At 41.6% G+C, this 23,243-nt stretch overlaps 1 protein-coding gene and 1 long non-coding RNA gene across 4 annotated transcripts in view; one reads left to right on the top strand and one right to left on the bottom strand.

Annotated features, from left to right (window-relative positions):
• Positions 1-23,243, top strand: part of LOC105731017 (uncharacterized) — a 59,092-nt gene that overhangs the window by 27,056 nt on the left and 8,793 nt on the right. The window contains exons 2-4 of one of the 3 annotated variants that reach the window (XR_010340007.1): positions 510-673; positions 17,313-17,435; positions 17,897-17,995. This is a non-coding gene — a long non-coding RNA (uncharacterized LOC105731017). The remainder of the gene's footprint in view (positions 1-509; positions 674-17,312; positions 17,436-17,896; positions 17,996-23,243) is intronic. The other 2 variants (XR_010340006.1, XR_001110636.3) reach the window with 2 other exon arrangements.
• Positions 3,312-4,777, bottom strand: LOC105730997 (nucleolar protein 16). The gene is made up of 2 exons (XM_064364961.1): positions 4,719-4,777; positions 3,312-4,030 (listed from the first exon to the last, which is right to left on the bottom strand). The coding sequence occupies exons 1-2, from the start codon at positions 4,775-4,777 to the stop codon at positions 3,490-3,492; spliced, it is 600 nt and encodes a 199-aa protein (XP_064221031.1). The 3' UTR covers positions 3,312-3,489.

Genomic DNA, 23,243 nt, shown 5'->3' on the forward strand with positions numbered 1-23,243 from the left:
CTTGCAGAAAGCTGATTATTTCAAAATGATTGTTGACGAATGAAAGATTTGGGAGGGAGGAAGGAGAGAAAGAGAGAGAGAAAGAGAGAGAGAGAGAGACGGAGAGAGACACAGAGAGAGACAGAGACAGAGAGACTGAGTTGCCAGGTCAAATAAACAGAAAGCCCATTCCAGGATTTTCAGTGTGGAGAAACTAAAAGTTGATTATAGGAATTGACAGAGCCTTCTTCAAAATTATACATATTGATGTATATTGATGTTCAAGTTAATAATTAATGTACAATATTCTTTTTTGAAACAGTGCTTTGCTTTGTTGCTCAGGCTGGAGTGCGGTGGCATGATCATACTTTACTGCAGACTCGAACTCCTGGGCTCAAGCGATCCTCCCACCTCAGCCTCCCAAAGTTCTGAGATTACAGATGTGAAACACCTATAGGGCTCAGCCTCCAAGTTCTCACTTCAAAGTGAGGGTAGGTTGTCTTATCAATTCTTTTTGTAAACCTCATTAGGTGCCAGAGTACAGAGCTCCTGTAGGATAATGTTCCATCAAGACCCTTGGCCTGAGCAGCTCCTGCCTGGGCATCTCGCTCAAGATTGCCATGTTCCGAGTGGAAAAGCTGGGAGCAGAATCAGCTAGAAAATGGTTCAGACTCAGCGTGTCCAGTGTTGGTCAGTAAGTGCTACATATTTACTTTATTTGTTTTTAGTTTTTTCTTTTAAGGGTTAATTATTAATTTAATAATGGCTTTCTGGTGAAATTACCTACCAGTAATGAAAACCATTTTTATAGTTCATGCATTTTCATGAACTTGCCTTTCACATATTCTATTTCAGACCAGATCTGGGTTTTACGAGCACATTTTTAGTGTTGATAGACTTCATAAAAATAGTTTCCTTTACAATTTTTTTCTTTATTTTAAAGACAGAACAAATTCTGTCTTTAAAATAAAACTCGATAAAATGTTAAGTTACATGACTTTGACAATTATTCTCCACTTACTGGGAAAATTAGATTGCATTTGGTCTTTAGCCAGAATATGTGTATAATATGTTCTGTGGTGAAATATTATTTACTTTTATTGTATTTATAGATCTTGATTAGGGAAAAAAACTGGATATATTGAGTGTTATACAGAAGAAAAAAATATTAAATTATTACTTACCAGACTTCTTCTTTCCGACCTTTTCTGGAGGAAAATTTTCAATTCAGAATTTCTCTTATGTGTCTCAGAGGCTAGTAACTTACTGACTACAGAAAATGTCTTGTTTTAAACTTATATGCATGTGAAATATCACTTCTTAAAAAGCCTCTAGTGTGATATAATACACAATGTATACAATAGCTGTAGGCAGATATAACATTATAGAGATGCACAGAAACGTATTTTGGGGGCTTCTGCACACATCTTCAAAGTCTTTTCTTCTGAGGCTCATTCCCAGGGCTTTTTGTTTAGACTAAAGGAAAGATGACTGTTTTACCTTCACTGACAGTCTTCATGATTTATGACTTTCAGGCTAAAATCTAGTCTAAGAAGCAAATGTGCCTTATTCTCACCTGAGCATTCGAAAAGGCTCTGTGCCATTAAATATTTACACGTTTTTGGAGATTGAGGAAATATATTTGTAGATTATTGCATGAAACATGTAAACTGAGAATTTGGGTTTACCTTCATAACTTTGACATAGTTGGTGTCACAGCTATTTGATGAAATTCTACTGTCTATGATAATGAAATCATGATTCAAGGTTATAGTTTGTTTAGGAACACAGGAAGAGGCAAGATGAATCTATGTTGTGCTTTTTTGATTTGCAGCCATAAAGTTCTGCCATGAAACTATAGGATCAGACATTCATTTATGTAAAAACGTGTGTCTAGCAGGAACTAATCTCTTTCTAATGTCACCTTATTCCACAGAATATTAGTATTAGGAAATACAGTTGCATGTGGCTTTATATTGGATTCTGACGATCTAAGCCTTTTTTTGTCCATAAACAAATAAGAAGGATTTTAAGACTATAATGTGATTTCAGCAATCCTGGAAACTTTCTAGTAATAAGAATACATATTCAAAAGCTCCCACCCTTCTTGCTGACACTCAGATATTTTTAAAATAATCTTCCATGAGAATCCTATAGTGTTTCAAAATGCCTCTAAGCATATGCCAAATGCTACTGGGAAAAGTGAAAGTACTTCCTTTTTCTTCCTTCCTTCCTTCCTTCCTTCCTTCCTTTCTTCCTTCCTTCCTTTCTTTCTTTCCTTCCTTCCTTCTCCTTCCTTCCTTCATTCCTTTCTTTCCTTCCTTCTCCTTCCTTCCTTCCTCCCTCCCTTCATCCTTCCTTCCTCCCTCCCTCCCTTCCTTTCTCCTTCCTTTCTTCCTCCCTCCCTTACCCCTCCCTCCTTCCCTTCATTTCTTTCCCCTTCCCTCCCCTCCCCTCCCTTCCCCTCCCCTCCCTTCCCCTCCCCTCCCCTCCCTTCCCCTCCCCTCCCCTCCCCTCCCCTCCCCTCCCCTTTTCTTCCTTCTTTCAGGGGGAGACAAAGTCTCACTCTGTCCCCAGGCTAGAGTGCAGTGGCACAACCATGGCTCACTGCAATCTCAAACTCCTGGGCCCAAGTGATCCTCCCACCTCAGCTTCCAGAGCAGCTGCGACTACAGGTGCATGCCACCATACCTGGCTAATTTTAAAAAATTTATTGCTTATAGAGATGGGATCTGTCTATGTTGCCCAGACTAGTCTCAAACCCCTGGGCTCAAGCAATTCTCCTGCTTCAGCCTCCCAAACTGCTGGAATTACATATCTAAGCCATCACACTGAGCCACTTCCACTTTTTTAAAAAAATTATACTTTAAGTTCTGGGATACATGTGCAGAATGTGCAGGTGTGTTACAAAGGTATACAAGTGCCATGATGGTTTGCTGCACCCATCAACCTATCATCTACATTAGGTATTTCTTCTAATGCTATCCCTCCCCTAGCCCCCCACCTCCCAACAGGCCCTGGTGTGTGATGTTTCCCTCCTTGGGTCCGTGTGTTCTCATTGTTCAACTCCCACTTATGAGTGAGAACATGAGGTGTTTGGTTCCTTTTTTATGGCTGCATAGTATTCCATGGTATATATGTGCCACATTTTCTTTTCTTTTCTTTTTTTCAGATAAGTAAAATATCTTTATTTTCTTATGTACACACATATTCACATAAACCACCCACCCTGAAAACGGCAGGTTCTGGCTTTTCCATGAACCCCAGAAGAATATAAATTGGAGCCTCTGATAACAGTTCCTTCCCCAGAGTGGGGAGTTTGCATTCGTGTGTGTGTGTGTGTGTGTGTGTGTGTGTGTATGTGTGTGTAAAACCTTCTGATTCCATGGGATCTGGCCAGCCCCTCTGGAGCCACACAGCCCTCCTTGCCTTACACGCTGGCTCCAGCTTCAGGCCTCTTCCCAGGTCCAGGGAGAGGCCTCAGCCTGGGGCAGGTTTGATGTAAACCAGTCACTCAGCCTCCATCTTATTCTTCTGCAAAGAATCGAGGAAGTCTTGCCACTCTGCTGGGTAAAAGCGTTTATAGACGTTGATCTTATTCCGAATCTGTTTTGGGGTATCTTGATAGTAATTCTTCTCATCGCGGGCCATGGCCTTATAGTCCTCCCCGTGGTTCTCCACCATGTAGCTTATGTAGTCAATGAGGTCCCCAGACAGAGTATTTTCTTTCTTTTCTGGAAGGCTGGCTTCTGCCTCCAGGTCATTCAGCACATAGGGCTTCCGCACAAGCTCTTTAGGCCTCTCCTCTGTGTCTACCTCCATGACCTTCACCTTTCTCTTACGGAGGGTCACCACCTTGTTGGGGTCCACAGCCAGCCCCATCTCGGCCAGGTTCTGCCGCACCGATTTAGCGTGGTCCCAGACATGCCGGATGTGGGAGCACTCGATCCGCGGTGCTGCCCTCTGTTGAGCATTTCGGTTCAGACGCTTTCGGTTGACATTGTAACCAAACTTCTGCCTCCGGGTCTTGCCCTTGGCCTTGGGTATTGCGCTGACCACCCCACCAGCAGCTCATACGTGGTCGCCACATTTTCTTTATCCAGTCTATCATTGATGGCCTTTTGGGTTGGTTCCAAGTCTTTGCTATTTTGAATAGTGCTGCAACAAACATACGTGTGCATGTGTCTTTATAGTAGAATGATTTATAATCTTTTGGGTATATACCCAGTAATGGGATTGCTGGGTCAAATGGCATTAGCTTGCTGGGTTCCATGGGGGTGGGATCCACTGAGCTAGACCACTTGACTCCCTGGCTTCAGCCTCCTTTCCAGGCGAGTGAAAGGTTCTCTCTTGCTGGCATACAAGGCGCCACTGGGGAAAAAACCAAAACCGAAACCAAAACACCCTCCTCAGCCAGCTCGGTGTCTCCCTAAAGGACCACCCAGTTCTGTGCTTGAAACCCAGGGCCCTTGTGGCATAGGCGTCCGAGAGACTCTCCTGGTCTGTGGGTTGCGAAGACCATGGGAAAAATGTAGTATCTGGGCCTGAGTGCACCGTTCCTCATGGCACAGTCCCTCATGGCTTCCCTTGGCTAGGGGAGGGAGTTCCCCGACCCCTTGCACTTCCAGGGTGAGACACTGCTCCGCCCTGCTTTGGTTCGCCCTCTGTTGGCTGTACCCACTGTCTAATCAGTCCCAATGAGATGAGCCAGGCACTTGAGTTGGAAATGCAGAAATCACCAGCTTTCTGTGTTGAAATCACTGGGAGCTGCAGACTGAAGCTGTTCCTGTTCAGCCATCTTGCCAGCCACCCATTTCCACTTTTTTATGACAGAAGAAGGAGCATGAGGTCTTCTTGTCAATGGAGACTTGTCAAGAAGCCCTCCTGGTACCCTGAGAATTAGCTCAGTTAGACTGCGCATGGACTAAATCTGCTTGCGGACATATAGGATTAAATATATGTAACAGTCAAAGAGGAAATACTGAGATCTAGAATCAATATTTACTTATGGTTTATTTGCCTAGAAAATTGACTTTAGCCTGTTGTCGCTTCTGTGGGAGACCAGACGTAGGGTTGCCAAGATGAGGAAAGAGCATCCCCTGGAAGCCGTGTGTGGCGGGAGAGTCAACAATTAAGGTGTAGGATCATGGCTGGGTGCCGGCCAGGAGGTCCTTTTCCTTGTCAAGTAGCTGCTGCAAATCCTCCTGGCTTCTGAGGTAAATATTCCTGCAAATTGATGAATATCAGGCACCGTAGCTTCAGAGGAGGGATTTGTCTCTGAAGACGCCCTGGAGGAGGGAATGCGTGGAGAACACAGAAGAGCAGCTGTCTTGCTTTGTGAGTCTAAAGACGACTCTGTTGGGATTGCACTACCTGCTGTAGCGCAGGACACAAAAATGTGGTGAGACCAACAAGACAGTAGTCTAATTTGCATTTGAGTCTCAGTTCAGAGCATGCTTTCTGGCCTCTGCAGGTCACTCTCCTCCACATGTCACTCAGCAACTCAGGCTGAGAGGAATGATGGAAAGACAAGTCCATGGTTAGAGATTTTCTCTTAGGCAAGTGATATGGTTTGGCTGTGTCCTCACCCAAATCTCATCTTGAATTCCCATGTGTTGTGGGAGGGACCCGGTAGGAGGTAACTGAATGATACGGCAGGTCTTTCCTTGTGATGTGCTGTTCTTGTGATGGTGAATAAGTCTCACGAGATCTGATGGCTTTAATCCGTGTGTTGTTTAAGTGAAGTTTTATTTTATTCTTAAAGTAGAATGTTGTTTAAGTCCATGTATTTGTGAGTTTCCCAAATTTCTCTCTGTCATTGTTTTCTAACTTGATTACATTGTAGTCTGACAACATACTCTTTTAATAATTCTATTTGTTTTAAATTTACTGAGGCTTGTTTTATAACCTAGCATACAGTCTGTTCTGGAGAATGAGAAGAATGTGTATTCTGCAATTGTTGGGTGTAGTCTATAGATGAGTGTTGATCTATTTGGTTTATATTGTTGTCCAAGTATTCAATTTCCTTGTTTATCTTCTGCCTAGTTCTTTTCCTTTTTTTTTTTTTTTGAGATGGAGTGTTGCTCAGGGTGGAGTACAATGGTGCAATCTCTGTTCACTGCAACCTCTGCCTCCTGGGTTCAAGTGATTCTCCTGCCTCAGCTTCCTGAGTAGCTGGGATTACAGGCATGTGCCAGATAATTTTTGTATTATTAGTAGAAATGGGATTTCAACATGTTGGCCAGGCTGGTCTTGAACTCCTGACCTCACATTATTCACCTGCCTTGGCCTCCCAAAGTGCTGGGATTATAGGCATGAGCCACCATGCCCAGTCTACCTTCTGCCTACTTCTGTCCATTATTGAAAGTGGGGCATTGAGGACTCCAAATAGTATTATTCAATTGTCAGTTTCTTCCTGTCTTAGCTCAGGCTGCTATAACAAAGTATTATAGGCTGGATGACTTATAAACAACAGAAATTTATTTTTTACAGTTATGGAGGTTGGAAACAGAGATCAGGGGTCCAGCAGGTCAGGCTCTGGATAGGGGCCTTTCCAGACTGCAGACAGCTAACTTCTTATTTTCCTCAAGTGGTAGGAAAAGAGCAAACTAGCTCTCTGAATTGTCTTTTACAAGGGCACTAATCCCATTCATGAGGGTTCCACCCTCATTACCTAAATTAGAGCCCAAAGGCCCCAACTCCTAATACTATCACCTTGGGGTTTGGAATTTATAATATCATCAAAAAGGAAATATTTGGAAATACATCTGAAATGTTCAAGACATATGTAAAAATCTATTATGAATATTATGTCACTAAATTAAATTATTAATAATTAAACACAAAGGAAAAACTAAATAAATTGAAGGAAATACTAGATCTATAGATTTACTGTTTATTGATGTACTTTGTTTATAGATTGTAAGACTCAATATTGTAAAATGGTAATTCTCCCCATCTAACCTATAGATTCTAAACAATTTGAATTAAAAGCCCAACAATTTTCATTGCAATTTACAAGCTGACTCCAAAATGTATGTGGACATGCAAAAGACCAAAAATAGCCAAACCTAAGAATGAGAGGAAATTATTCCACCCTGTAGAAAGACCTATAACGATACAGTAATTTTTAAAATTACAGTAATTGCACTAAGTGTGGGATTGGTACAAATGGATAAATAGACCAGTGGAACATAATAGAGAGTCTGGAAACAGAGCAACACATATATGGACACTTGAATTTTATAAATGCAGAGATCTGGTGGAAAAACAGTCATTTCAATAATGGGTGCTAAATATATTGGTTATCTACTTTAAGAATAAAATAAAACTTCACTCTTACTTTACACTATACACAGAAATCAATTCTATATGGACTGTGCAGTGTGAAAGGCAAAATGATAAAGCTTTGGGAAACCACATAGGAGCATTTCTTCATGACCTGTGGGTAAGGATATTTTTTTTGGACAGAAAAGGCAATAACATTAAGTCAAAAGATTGACAAATTTCTGTTCACCAAAATATCTTAGTGAGGGAGTTTTTAAAGCTGCAGAAACGAAGAATATGTGGAATGCATATTACTAACCAAGAAATCATTTCCAGAATTTACACAGAATTCTTGCAAATCAAAAAGAAAAAGATAAACAACACACTAAAAAAGTGGACACAATTTTCTATTAGGCTCTTCACAAAAGAAGATACTAAGGGACCAAAAAATACAGGGAAAGATATTCAACCTTGTTAGTTTTCAGGGAAATGCAAATTAAAACCACGATGGGATACAACCCACTGAAATGACCAAACTTAAAAAGGCTGATGCTACCAAGGAATAGGAAGAGATGTGAGCAATTATAATTCCCAAAAATGTCTGGTGGTAATGTAATTGGCAAAACCTCTTTGTAAGGCTGACATTTTCTATTAAAATTGAATATATGTATGTACTCTGTAACCAAACAATTTCACTCCTAGCTGTAGAACCAACAGCAATACATATCCATGTGTATCAAAAGGCACTAACAATAATGTTCTTACAGCATTAATCAGCCAAAACTAGAAACAACCAAAGCCCATCAAATAGAGAATGGATACATAAATTGTGAATGTATTCACCTGGTTATAATTCATCAAGCTGAACACTTTATGATTTTCTTCTTAGTGCACATTGCTATACTTCATGCATACTTCATATGCTATACATCAATTAAGTGGGGTGTTGGTTTTTTTTAAACCTGGGACTGAGGAACTGAGCAGAGTTTCAGCTGAAAGGCACAAATCAGTATCATTTCAGGTCAAGTGATCAAAGCCTCTACCAATTTCACTGTATGGAAACTTAAAAAATTTAAGACTTTTTTTTTTTTTTAAGGAGGAAACAAACTCTTTTGAAGTCTGACCCTGCATACTGAAAGCTATGAAGTGATGACAAATGATGACATAAATCCTTATGTATGCACTAACATTCGGACACAGTGATAACTGGGAAATATTTCAGATGAGGCTTCTGACCCTTCTTACTCATTTCTTGAACTCTTGGTTACTTTTCATATTTGCAAATTACTGCTAAGCACATACTAGCATTAAGTACATCAACATTCCTCAGAACAAATGTTAGAGCGAATACAAAACCTGTCCTCTTACCTAGAACATATGGTTTTAACAACAACAGTGATAATTTTTCATGTACCAGAGAGGAACAGTTTGGCTTGTGTCTTTTTAATGAATTCAATCTGTTCTTAGTCCCAAGCTTATAGTATGCCCCTTTCTTTCTGAATGGCTCTCCAGAATGAAATGACAATCTGTAGCTGTTTCCCTTTACCACCAAGGGTACTAATGTTTTGGAAGACATGGGAACAGATGAAAGTATTTGGTTCTGGGAATGGAAATTACAGATGGATAGAATCCTGTTACAATGAGCTTCACTGGCATTTTCTATTGAACAATTGGCCCTTGCCTAAATGGAAAGGCTTTCCGCTACATTCTGAAGGGAACAAGGCAAAGTGGGTTTTTATTTAGTCCAGAAAAAAAAAATTCATTATTTCCAGCCTCTTTAAGTTTCAGATAGGTGTGTTCCTTTGACAGATAAGATGCTTTTTCACATCTAAGGCCAAGGCCGTGTGAGTGTGTGTTTGTGAGAGAGACAGAGTGAGGGAGAGTGTGTGTGTCTGTGTCTACACAATATGTATTCCTGAAGCTGGGCCTGGAGCATAAATGTGAATGTAAATTAAAAATGTATTAGGGATGCTTATTTACTTCATTACTTGGTTTAACAAAATGTTTTTAAAATCCAATTAATCTAATTTTTAATATAGCAGAAGCTGCCTGCCATAAGGTTGCACGACAAAGGGCTATAAATGATATAACTCATTTGAAGCAAGATTTTGTAAACACATGCACAATAAAAATCACCAGGTATCCTTTATTTTGTAGATGCTGTCATTAGTCAAAAGTAAGCCACATGCAAGTAAAAATACAAAAAGACATGTTATAAAATGGTCCAAAATACTGATGGCACACCTCCTTTTGATGGATGCTCTCAGACATTTTAAAAAAAAACTTAATGAAATACCACAGGTTATTCTGTGTTCCTCTGTTCACAAAAATTCTGGGCTTGGCCAAGTTTTGCTCAAGAGCCTTTTCCTAGGCCCATCTGTGCACTTCCTTGTAAAATCCAGTTTTAGCAAAAGAACTCTTCTGAGTAAAGTTAGCCAGAACCTCCCACCCTCTGTATCTGATCATCCTTAATATCTGATTGGGTTTCTCATCCTCCATCAGCCCCCAGATGATGCCTGATTGCCATGGTCTGCCTTCTGCAAGAATCCTGTTAGGTTGGGTTAGCCAGAATCCCCCTTACCCCGAAGTTTGCTTTTAGTGATTTTCTATCTGCTGTCCCCCACCCCCACCCTATTCCTTAGGTATAAGTTCACTTGCTCATGCTATGTTCAGAGTCAAGGCCAATTTCTCTTCACCATAGCAAGACTCCATTCAGCAGCCCCAAGGCTATCACAAGGGTCCTGAATAAAGTCTGCCTTATGGCACTTTAAGAGGCATCACTGGATAATTTTTCTTTAACACTATCCCTTGTTTTACTTAGTCCTTAAAAGGCAATATGCTATGACTCAGATACCCGAAGAACACATTATTTGTTTTCTATTATTGATATAATCTTATTCTCAAACTTCCAGTCTATATGTGTAGGATGCTTGTGGGAGGAGGAGAAATGGCTTGCCAAGTAAAGCTGTCTCTTCTGGTTTAAATACTCTGGTCTAGGTAAATGTTCAGGGTGTTCCAAGATTTTCCCCTTTCCCTTCTCTTGCCTAAGATGGCATTTGGATATAGAGGCTTAGTGAGGGCCATCTTAGGGTGCTGAGGAGAGGGGGCCTCAGGTTCCCATGTTTAGCTCCCTGCACCACCTTATGGTTGGTCACTGGCCTCATTGTTGATGTCCCTCATCACCTGCTCCCTGTGCACAGATGGCACTCACTGGTGACCCTGGTGGCTCATGAACTTGTGGCCTATTGTTCTGGCTGGCTAGGGCCAATAGACACATCTCTCTTTCAGTCCTATCAGCTCTGGCTGGCATTACTGGGGGCTATGGTTCTTAATTGTGTCCTCCAGAAGGGAGGAAAAAGAATTTTCTCTCCACCCTTTATAGTTCTGAACCATAGTCCTTAGTTCATAGTTCCTGTAACAAAAGACAGATTAACAAGATAAAAATGAACAGAGGTTTATTAACATGGGTACCTCATGTACACAGCGGGGGAAAAACCCATAGAAATAAGTGAATCTCTAGACTAGCTCTCCAATGAGGAGCCTAAACTTCAGATTTAAATGCTGTCCTTTGTCTGAAAAAAGAGATGGCCAAGAAAAGCACTTTAAACAAAGGCAAGGCTTGTTATGCAGATTTCAGGTGATGCCTTCTCCACCGCTCAATAGTCTCTGGAGATTTAACCATCCTTTCCTTCCTGGTGCAGAGAGGGAGCATCATTACAAGTGGAGAGAGGTCCTTATAGATGTAAATTACTTTTACAGAATGGCAACTTTTCAGAGCTAAATTTATGTCTACAGTTTCTCAAAATAACCAGTTCAAAATAATCAATGTGCCAAAGAAGTGTATATTGGGGTGGCATAGTCTGATCTTTTCTAGTCATTTCTGGGATAGTGGGTCCTGAGCCTCATCATTCCATCTGCTCTTGCTTTCTTCCTTTTCTTTCTCTCTTCCTTCCCCCATTTTTCCCTTCTTCTCTTTCTTCTCTTCTTTCTCCTCATCCACTCATATTTATTGGGCACCCACTATGTGCATACACTCTGCTAGGAACAGAGAATCCATGAATAACCCTGAGCACTGAACTCTGACCTTTTCTCTTCTGCCCAAATTCCTATCTATGGGGCCTGGGGAGTTAAGCCATATAAACCATAAAATCTCATTAAAAAGACTTTTTTCTTTAAAAATTTTTTTCTCTATGGAAAAATCTGTATTTCAAATTCATGTTTACTATTAAATATAGAAATTTATCTTTCAGAATGAGATTGCTTAGGTTCCAAATTATCCTAAAACCCAGCACCCAACTGATGTATTGAAAACTCCAGGCTTGGACAGGTGTGGTGGCTCACACCTGTAATCTTGGCATTTTGGAAGGCCAAGGTGAATGAATCACTTGAGGCTAGGAGTCTGAGACCAACCTGGCCAACATGGCCAAACTCCGTCTCTACTAAAAAGACAAAACCAGCCAGGCATGGTGGCACATGCCTGTAGTCCCAGCTAAATGGATTTTTTTAAATTAACCTGGTGTAATGGGGCTTACTTTCCAACCTAATTCTGGTATAGCATCACATGACAGGAGCAGACCTCCTTATCTTAACTCAGGCATTCCTTTCTACTGACTTCAAGTCTTTAGACAAAGCTTAAATCTCTCAACCAGTTGTCAACAAAAGAATCCCTAAAACCCACCCATAGCTTTTAAGCCCCCACTTCAAGATGTCTTGCCTTTTTGGACTGAACCAATGTATACTTTCCGTGTATTCATTTATGATTTTGCCTGCAATTCCTGTCTTCCAGAAATGTATAAAACCAAACTGTAACCTGACCACATCGGGCACACTTTTTCAGAAACTCTTGGGATCATGTAGGCCTGGGCCATGATCATTCCTAATAGCTCAGAGTAAACCTCTTTAAAAATTTTGATGAAATTTGTTTTTTACATCAGCAACACTAAGATGCCTGCTCCTTGGCGCTTACATTTTAATGATGGGACTCAGCCAATGAGCAATACACAGAAATAAACAGATAGTATGTTAGAAGGCATACTACTCTGCCATGAAATGCAAAGATCTTCACGTTTTGTGTCCTCTTTCCCAGGTCTATCTGTGTGTGTGTCTCTTCCCTAGACTTTCTGGTTCCCATTTTTCAAACTTATCCTTCCATGTCCTTAATAAACCAGCAAAAACCATTCTGAGAGGCCACAACCCAAAAGCTTGTGCCTAAGAGTCCATGCATACGCTTAACCTTAGACCATATTCCTCTCCATACAAAGGTATTGCTAGGGGCCGTGTCCAGTGCTGGGCCCAGTGGGAGGACTTTTTCCTCATGACCATCTTTCAAGGCCACCTCGGGTAGATCTGTCAAGCAGCAGTAGCCAATTATTAGCTGGGATCAACATACTCCATGAGTCATCTTTGAGCCAGGCCATTTTTTCTCTCTGTTCTCTCGCCATCAGTGTGAGATAAGGGAGGGATGATGGCACACATATTATTTCCTTACGGCTCTCATAACAAAGTGCCACAAACTGGGTGGCTGAAAACAATAGAAATTTAGTATCTCACAGTTCTAGAGGCTGAAGGTCTGAAATTAAGGTGTGAGCAGGGCCAAAGTTTCTCCAAAGGCTCTAGAAGAGAACGCTGTGCTTCCTCTAGTTTCTGGTGGCTTCTGGTGTCTGTGGCAGCGTTACTCCCACTTCTGCCTCCATCTCTATGTGCCCTCCCTCTTCTTCTTCTTTTTTTTTTTTTTTTGAGACAGAGTCTCACTCTGTCACCCAGGCTAGAGGGTAGTGGCACAGTCTCGGCTTACTACAACCTCCACGTTCCGGGTTCAAGCAATTCTCGTGCCTCAGAGATGGGGTTTTGCCATGTTGGCCAGGCTGGTCTCTAACTTTTGGCCTCAAATGATCCGCCTACCTCAGCCTCCCAAAGTGCTGGGATTACAGATGTGAGTCACTGTGCCTGGTCCCCACATGGCCTTCTTCTAAGGACACCATTCATTGGATTTGGTGCCACCCTAATCTAGTATGACCCAATCTTAACTGATTTTATCTGCAAACACCCTATTTCCAAATAAAGTCACAGTCAGAGGTTGGGGTAGACATGAATTTGGGGGGACGCTGTTCAGTATAGCACAGGAGGGTTAGGTAGTGTTGTCCCTGGGTGGCCAGGTGACGGCTCACTGGGGCCTTTGTACTGGCTCAAGCCTGATCTCAAACACACTACTCCCATCATACAATGTAATCCTGCTAGGATCACCAACCACGTATCTGGTGGTTTGCCAGCTCCTAAGAGGCAGTTCTGGTGTCAGTATCATTTGATGTCCCACGTGAGACACTCAGTTTTCACCAGAGTCCCCTAGCATGAAAGGTGCTGCTTTTCAAATGGTGTATACCTTCGTCTGGCAGATGACATGGCCTTGCTCCAGGACTCTAGGGTTCTGTCCTATATTGCTTCTACAGGGAATTTCCAGAGACTTGATGTAACATCTTTGTCTGCTTTGGATACTTCCAGAACCAAGGGATCTTCCAGGACACGAGGCCCAAGCAGCAGGCCTGTTTGCCACCCCCTAAGACTGAATCCGCTTCAGAGCTATCTCTTGCTCTGGACCCCAGCCCAAATCAGCAGCCCTCAGCCAGCCAATAAGTTAGTCATAGAGATGATTCCAAGCATGGAATCTGCTGCTTCCCAAACCAAAGAGGCTTACTAAGTATTACACGTCTTTCTGCTTGGGCCGAGATGTAAGGTGAGAGAACTTGTCCTTTACCTCGGAGGGGATATTACAGCATGCCGCAGAAGACTGGACTCCTAACAACTGCAGCATTGTGTGAGGCACCTGAATCTTTCCAGTCTCTCTCTTGCCCCCTGGAGCACGTATGTCCCACCAGGGCGTCTAGGGTATTTATCGCTTCCAGCTTATCAGGTCTGATGAACACAATGACATCAATAAAATAGGCTAGTGGACTGTTCTATGTAACATCAGAACTCTTCTGACCGTATTTTCAGAACTAACATTGCCCTGAGACAAGGCTGTAAATGTGCACTGTTGTCCATCTGATCCTACTTCCTGATGGGTGTGGGGAAAGAACAGATTTGCAAAGACTGTGGTCTGTTCTGGAGAAGACCATCTAGAACAGACCATCACAGTCTTTGCAAATGTGTTCTTTCCCCACACCCATTTTTGGGGTCTTTGCAAATGTGTTCTAGATTAACAACTTCCATGGAGGCTATCACCTAATTATGTTTGTAGAAGTCTACTGTCATCTGTCATGAGCCATCTGGTTTTTACAGGGGCTAGACTGGTAATAAAATGGGGATGTAGGCCGGATGTGGTGGCTCATGCCTGTAATCCCAGCACTTTGGGCAGCCGAGGTAGGTGGATCACTCGAGCCCAGGAGTTCAAGACCAGCCTGGGCACCATGGCAAAACCCTGTCTCTACCAAAAAAAGCCTACAAAAATTAGCCAGACATGGTGGTGTACACCTGTGTTCTCAGCTACTCAGGAGGCTGAGGTGGGAGGATTGCTTAAGCCTCGGAGGTCAAGGCTGCAGTGAGCCAAGATTGTGCCACTGCACTCTAGCCTGGGTGACAGAGCGAGACTCTGTCTCAAAAAAATGGTGATGTAATGAAGACCACCACCCTTGTATCCTTTAAAGTCTCTGAAGATTGTCTTAATTTCTGCCATTTCACTTGAGACTTGGTGCTATTGTTTCTTATTGGCCACCACCTGCTATAAATAGTATACTACTACTCTTACTTCACAAGTCACAGAATCAAGTGGGGATATTGCCAGTGGCTTAGTGTGCCCACCCAAGTCATAGATTCTGGAACCAGGATGATGACTACCAAATGAGTGTGGGGGAGCCCTACTGTGACATGGGCCTACGCTAGAGCTCCATTTTTTCACTCCATCTACATATGGTCCTATTAGTGAGGGGGCATGATAACATTGGCATTGTTTGCTCAGCTGACCTCTACTTTTTCATCATACATTCTTTTTTTTTTTTTTGAGGTGGAGTCTCACTCTGTTGCCTAGGCTGGAGTGCAGTGGCACAGTCTTGGCTCACCACAATCTCCGCCTCCTGGTTTCAAGGGATTCTTTTGCCTCAGCCTCCCGAATAGCTGGGATTACAGGTGCCCACCACCATACCCAGATAATTTTTTTGTATTTTTGGTAAAGACAGAGTTTCACCATGTTGGTCAGGCTGATCTCGAACTCATGACGTCAGGTAATCCACCCGCCTCAGCCTCCCAAAGTGCTAGGATTACGGCTTTCATCATCGATTCTTGATGCCTTTCAATGCACATGTCAAGCAACACCATATTGGTTGCACAAGCACCTGGCTTCTAGGAACACCATTGTGCCTTAGCCCTATACTTAGGCCTCTGTGGGTAAGGGCAATAGTATCATACACTGACCTCAAAATCCTCTGTGGTCTGCCTAGTTGTGTTAGTCCATTCTCACACTGCTATAAAGAACTACGTGAGACTAGGTAATTTATAAAGAAAAGAGGTTTAACTGGCTCATAGCTCTGCAGGCTTTACAGGAAGCATGGTGCTGGCATCTGCTTGACCTCTAGGGAAGCCTCAGGAAGCTTACAGTCATGGCAGAGGGTGAAGAAGGAGCAGGCACATCACATGGTGAAAGCAGGAGCAATAGAGGGAGAGAGTGGCAGGGGAGGTGCCACACACCTTTAAATGACCACATCTCATGAGAGCTCACTCTCATCAAGACAGCACCATGAAGGATCTTCCCCCATGATCCAAACGCCTCCCACCAGGCCTCACCTCCAGCATTCGGGATTACAACTCAACATGAGATTTGGGTGGGGAGAAATAGCCAAACTATGTCATAGGCTTATTCATATTATATGTCTATTTCTTCTTTTGTAAGTTTCAGCAGATAGTGTTGATACAAACAGGAGACAGGGAAATACTTGGTAGAAAAGGGCAGTTCCACAGCAAAGGCCCCACCCGCAAGCCTGGAAACCCATGACCCAAAATGGGAACAGGGATTCCTTTTTTTTGCACCCTCAATTTGCCTTTTGGCCCACCATGCTTCCCATCCTGTATCCATATAAACCCCAAACCCGGGCTCCATGAGCAGATGAGCAGAGGAGCAAACAGAAGAGCAGAGGAACAGAAGAGTGGCACAGCAGAGGAAAGAAGAGAAGGAGTGTCTGAATGTTGAGAGGAAGTCAGCTGGGAATGTTTGGAGAGATTGGCCGTGGGACAGCTGAACTCCTGGGGAAAATAATCTTCCTACTCCATCCCCTTTCCAGCTCCCCATCCACCCTGCTGAGAGCCACCTCCATCACCCAATAAAATCCCCACATTGACCATCCTTCAAGTCCATGTGTGACCTATTCCTGGATGCTGGACAAGAGGGCACTGAGCTGGTTAACACTTAAGCTGTCTACAAATGATAGAGCTAAAAGAGCACTATAGCATGCCCACTGGGGCTTTGAGACTTGAAGACACCCACCCCTAGACACTACTGTGGGACCACAGTCCAAAAGTGCTTGCCCCAGTTCCTGCACCTGTCCATCTGCATGCTCCCCCTCCCATAAGGGGTTTGAGAGCACATGGTGGCCAAACAGACAAGCCACAACCTTTTCACATGTCTGCGAGGGGGGTCAAGGAACTCTCCCATTTCAGTATCTTTCAAGGAAATGGTCCATTTAATCTAAGTTACCAACTTTGTGAGCATAGAATTGTTCATAGTATTTCTTTACTATCCTTTTAGTGACCATGGATCTAGTGATGTCTTCTCTTTTATTTTTAATTTAGTGATTTGTGGCCTCTCTCGTTTTTTCTTAGCCTGTTTAGAAGCTTATCAATTTTATTAATCTTTTCAAAGAACAAGTTTGATTTTGATTTTCTATATTGATTTTGTGTTTTCATATATATATTTTTAAGACAGGGTTTCACCATATTGGTCAGGCTGGTCTTGGACTCCAGACCTCAGATGATCCACCCGCCTCAGCCTCCCAAAGTGCTGGGATTACACACATGAGCCACCACATCTGACCTCCAGCTATGTTTCTGCTATTGACTTCCTTCTTTCTTTCTTTCTTTTTGAGATGGAGCCTCACTCTGTTGCCCCTGGCTGGAGTGCACTGGCATGATTTCGGCTCACTGCAACCTCTGTCTCCAGGGTTCAAGTGATTCTCCTACCTGAGCCTCCTGTGTAGCTGAGACTACAGGTATATACCATCACATCTGGCTAATTTTTGTATTTTTAGTAGAGACAAGGTTTTGCCATGTTGGCCATGCTGGTCTTGAACTCCTGACCTCAAGTGATCTGCCTGCTTCAGCCTCCCAAAGTGCTGGGGTTACAGGCGTGAGCCACCGCTATTGATTTCTAATTTAATTCCATTGTGATCCGAGAGCAGACACATGATTTCTGTTATTTTAAGTTTGTTAAAGTGTGTTTAATGGCCCAGAATATAGTCTATCTTGTTGAATTATCTATGTGAGCTTCAGAAGAATGTATATTCTGTTGTTGAATGAAGTAGTCTATAGACATCAATTATATCAAGTTGATTGATGATGTTGAGTTCACTTATGTCTTTACTGATTTCTGCCTTTTGTAGCTGTTCATTTCTGATAGAGGAGTGTTGAAGTCTCCCACTATATTAGTGGATTTATCTGTTTCTCCTTGCAGTCCTATCATTCACTGGACAGCTCTGAGTCTCCAACGATTTGTCAATTGTAGCTCAGGTATTCCTACCCAGTGCTGATTCCTGTGGAGGTTTCTGCTCAGGTGAGTTATGACTCTGTACTTGCTTGTTTGCCTCTCCAATTCTGGAGGCAGTGGTTTCCCTTGTGACCTCACTTTTCTTACAGATCTAAGAAGAATTGCTGATTTTTCATTTTCTGTTTTTTATTTGGTAGGATGAAATGGCACTTCCAAGCTTTTTACATGCCAGAATGGAAGCTGGAAGTCTGATTGCTATTTCTTATCTAATATACATTGCTTATTTTATTTTTATTTTATACATTTTTTTTGAGATAGAGTCTTGCTGTGTCACCCAGGCTGGAGGACAGTGGTATGATCTTGGCTCACTGCAATCTCTGCCTCCCAGGTTCAAGCGATTCTCCCTGCCTCAGCCTCCTGAGTAGCTGGGATTACAGGTGCCCACCACCACACCCGGCTAATTTTTTTATTTTTTAGTAGAGATGGAGTTTTGCCTTGTTGGCCAGGCTGGTCTCAAACTCCTGACCTCAGGTGATCTGCCCACCTTGGCCTCCCAAAGTGCTGGGATTACAGGCGTGAGCCACCATGCTTGGCCCGTTACTTATTTAGTGGATACAAAACTAGAGGGACTTTCCTATTTGTTGTTTTAACATAAACCACATATGATTTATGCATAAGAAATGTAAGACGTCTAAGGACTTTTATAAGTTTGGGTGCAGTCCTTGCTTCACAATTCTGTTTTTTCCTGTAAAATTTTAAGTTATTCAACTATGTATCTCCTATTATGGGAATTTTCAGGATCTTAAGCCTCATGTTGAAACAGATAATACCGTAGCTTCTACATTATATATGTGGGCATATATAGCAGTGGAAATGATACTGGAGTTTGAGTTCCATAATGGATATCCCTGCTTTTTTCCCCAACCAACTTAGCTCAAAATTTCCAAATATTCTTCAACTTTTTTTTTTTACTTTTAATATTTTAGGTTCTTCTTTTACATCATCTCTTGTAACTATGGCTATTTCCCACTGTCATCAGCCTAATAGATATTTAGATTCTTGCAAAAGCCTCCTACCGCATTTCTAACTTGAATATCTACTCTTTCCAAGTTCACCTCTATATTGCTCCCAGATTGTTTTTTCTAAAATTCCCCTTTCATAATGTGATTACCCTGGCCAAAATTGTCAGTGATGTGCAATGATCTCTAGTAGTAATCTCAAAACTTATTTGATTGTGTATGTATCAATAAAAATATTTTGAGCATGTGCCCTAATATATATGTTTTAAAAAATAAATTACACGTATATACACCCATCCATCCACATATTTAATATTAGTTGAGCGTAACTTTAAAAATAAAACTAATTATAAGTGAGAGTTATAATATTTTTCTTCTTATTCCAAAAGATCACTTAGTGCAATTCATTTTGGCTAACGGTGTATAGACAGAATATTTTTAAAAATTATTAGTTTATTAAATTTTACTTTAAGTTATGGAATACAAGTGCAGAATGTCCAGTTTTGTTATATAGGTATACATGTGCCATGGTACTTTGCTGCATCCATCAACCCGTCATCTAGGTTTTAAGCCCCACATGCATCAGGTATTTGTCCTAATCTCTCCCTTACTGTGCCCCCAACCCCTGACAGGCCCTGGTGTGTGACGTTCCCCTCCCTGTGTCCATGTGTTCCCATTGTTCAACTCCCACTTATGACTGAGAACATGCGGTGTTTGGTTTTCTGTTCCTGTGTTCATTTTCTGAGAATGATGACTTCCAGCTTCATCCATGTCCCTGCAAAGGACATGAACTCATTCCTTTTTATGGCTGCAGAATACGGTTTTTTTTAAATAACTGATTTGGGTCAGTGGAGTGCTGTCTCACTGCTCGTGGTGCTGAACAATCACCATACACTACCTCATCATTGTGACTCCTGACCTTTGGACACTGGAGACTCCTGTCTAACTTTTTCCCCTCACTCATGAAACAAAGGAAATATATAGAAAGTAATCTCTAGAGGATTCTATTTTCCAAGATGGAATACCAGAGGAGTAAAGATTCTCTACCCTCCATGCTGAAGGAATAAAGTATCTTTCCCATGGAGAGAAGCAGACTAATAATGAAAAGAAATGAAGGGTTTAAATAAGCCTTTATATTAGCTGAATAATCCAATTTTGCTGTTGAAAAACACAGACCAAAAAAAAAAATGTTAAAAGAAGACTCTAATCCTCATGTTTTCATAACTTTATAGCTTCACAACCAAGAATGATTGAAAACAGAAGAAGGAATAGCTGTCAAAGACTGTACAGTACGATGAAGTTGTACAGTGATGTTGAGGGTCATGAATGTTAGCAGGTGCATGAATACTTCTGTGACTGTTGGCTATTAGATACAAGACTGGAAATTTCTGCCTTGAGGATGATTCTGATGAAGTCTATAAAATGTCAACTGATGTTGTCACAAATCAGTGGTTCATATGAATCTCATAAAGATTATAGAACCTGCAGCACTTGTTATATAAATGATAAAAGAGCATTTCCTTTTTAAGTCTCCAGCTAGCCACAGTTCAACTGAATGCAAATTAGAAAGCTTAAGTGATACCTGCAGAGTTGAAAAATAGGTTTCTATCTAGGTAAAAATATATTGAGAATTTAGAAAAACAAAATAATAAAAAAAGAAAAACAGAATAATGTCTGTCATTGGTGGTTCTAACATAATACCATCAGAGAATTTATAACCAGTATAGATAGCATCTTTGTGTAGACAATTAAAACATTTTTTTTTACTTTTAACTTATCACTTTAATTTTTATCTTTTAATTGGCAAGTAAAAATTATATGTATTTATAGTGTACAATGGGATGCTTTGATATATGTATGTATTGTGTAATGGCTAAATCAAGCTACTTAACATATTGTGAAAGCAAAATAAATCTTGGGACCCCCAAATCACTAAGCTAAAGGAAAAAGTCAAGCTGGGAACTGTATCAGGTAAACCTGCCTCCCCTTCCATTCCCAAATAAGATAGCTACAAAGATGAAAAAGCTACATACCTCCCTCACAATTTGCCCACCAAAAAATTTCTTGTGCGCCTCAAGATCTTTACCCTAAAACAATTCTGTTGAATTTCACCCTGGCAATGTAAATTAATAGCTTATTTTCATAGGTGTGGGACAAAGGACGGAACTCAAAGTCATCCCTCTGCTCATCTGAGACGAATGTTTGATTATGGGTCTCACCACCAATGCTAAACTTTGGTGTTAATGATTATACTTTTTTTTTTTTGAGACGGAGTTTTGTTCTTGTTGTCTAGACTGGAGTGCAATGGTGCAATCTCGGCTCACTGCAACCTCCGCCTCCTGGGTTCAAACGATTCTCTTGCCTCAGCCTCCAGAGTAGCTGGGATTACAGGCGCCCACCACCATGCCCAGCTAATTTTAAAAGTATTTTTAGTGGAGAGGGGGTTTCACCATGTTGGCCAGACTGGTTTCGAACTCCTGACCTCAAGTGATCCGCCCGCCTCAGCCTCCCAAAGTGCTAGGATTACAGCCAGATGTTAATAATCATACTCGAATAATCCATTTCACTGAAAATCTTCTTCAATATACACTTTTATTATCTATTTCCATTTAGTAAATTTTTTTTTAAGCACATATTATGTATCAGGCTATGTGAATGCAGAGATAAAGGCAGTTTCTACACTTAAGAACTTCATAATCCAGTGAAGGACACAGACAAGAAGATAAGTTAATATCATTATGTTATATTGTCTGTAGATGTATAAGCAGAATAGTATGTCAGCACATAGAGAGACAGCTAATCAGCATATCCTAATACTAACAGAATGCAAACAGTCTTCCCAGATGAGATGATGGTTGAGCTGAGTCTTTCAAGGACAGTAGGCACCAGCTAGACAAGCCAGTGGAAGAAAGACATTCCGGAGAAAGAAAGCAGTGTGTGCAAAGACAGACAGGTGTGAGGCAGCAGAGCAAGAACTGGAGATTAAATGCCATTCATTAAAGGGGTGGTATTGACAGGTTCTGAGTAGTGACATGATAGGATTTGCATATTTAAAAAATCATTCTGAAAATAATGTAAGGAGTAGATTCACAGCCTCCAAAAGACGGAAATAATTTTGGAATATTACTAAAAATATTGAGTCATCAATCAAGTCATTGGAAGTGAAGATGGAGAAAGGAAAAAAATTAAAAGGCTGCATGCAGTGACTCTTGCCTGTAATCGCGGCACTTTGGGAGGCTGAGCTAGGAGGATCACTTGAGGACAGAAATTCAAGACCAGCCTGGGCAACACAGTGAGACCCTGCCTCTACAAAAACAAATTTTTAATATTAGCTGGGCATGGTGCCTCACAACTATCATCCCAGCTACTCAGGAGGCTGAGGCGGGAGAATTTTTGCTTGAGCCCAGGAGTTTGAGGCAGCAGTGAGCTATGAATATGCCATGGTGCCCCAGCCTGGGCAATAAGCAATATCCTGTCTTAATTTTTTTAAAAAAACACAATTAGGTTATAGAATGAATACGGCTTGAGCAATTAACTTTAGGGCAAGGGATAGAGACAAGTCTCAGGTAATCCCAAAGGTTTGGCTGGGAAAAGGGTATCACTTGCTGATCAAGGGAATACAGAAGGAGGAACATTTGGGGGACAAAGTGTGAGTGTTGGCCATGTTGTGCTTGAGGTCCCTATGGGGCATGAGTAGAGATGTCCAGCGGGAAAATACATACTTGATTTTGAAGTCCTCAGGAGCAATCTTGCTTACAGTGGAGATGTTGAAGCCATCAGCAGCAGCTGAAGCCGTGATGGGGTCCCCAGAGAGACTGTGGAGAAAGAGGACAGGGCCAGGAAAACTATTTCAGCTGTGATGGGAGGAGAAGGAACCATCAAGTATAATAAAGTGGAGTAGCCACCCACAGAGGCCAGAAGAAAACTAGGGAGCAGGTGTATCACGGAAGCCAGTGGGGGAAGAGTTTCAAGGAGAAAATCGAATCAACAGTAAATAGGAAGACTGAGGAGGTTTGTACCTTAGTCACTCCTGTTGTCGTTTTCTGACCAATTTAAATTTTATTTATATTCTATTTATGTTACTTATTAACTTCAAAAATAGTGTTTAAATACATGGCATAAACTGTAGCCATGTTGTACAGATATTACAGCTAACAATTATAGCCTTATCAAGGTACATCTCTCCTCTTGTATTCTTATGGTAATGCCAGAGGCATTCTTTCCAGCTGTGCTTGAAGCAAAGCCTGGAACCACATAAAGAAACTATTCCTGCAATTCCCCAGTATGAAAACGAA

The sequence above is a fragment of the Aotus nancymaae genome, unplaced genomic scaffold (genome assembly GCF_030222135.1).
Source record: "Aotus nancymaae isolate 86718 unplaced genomic scaffold, 86718_ANA_hifiasm-v0.15.2.pri h1tg000006l, whole genome shotgun sequence".
Taxonomy (NCBI): domain Eukaryota; kingdom Metazoa; phylum Chordata; class Mammalia; order Primates; family Aotidae; genus Aotus; species Aotus nancymaae.

Coding starts and splice junctions, on each gene's coding strand:
- LOC105730997 (XM_064364961.1), bottom strand. CDS start 4,777: ATGGCTGAACAGGAACAGCTTCAGTCTGCAGCTCCCAGTGATTTCAAC. Junction 4,031..4,718: donor GATTTCAACACAGAAAGCTG/GTGATTTCTGCA, acceptor TGGGGTGGTCAG/CGCAATACCCAAGGCCAAGG.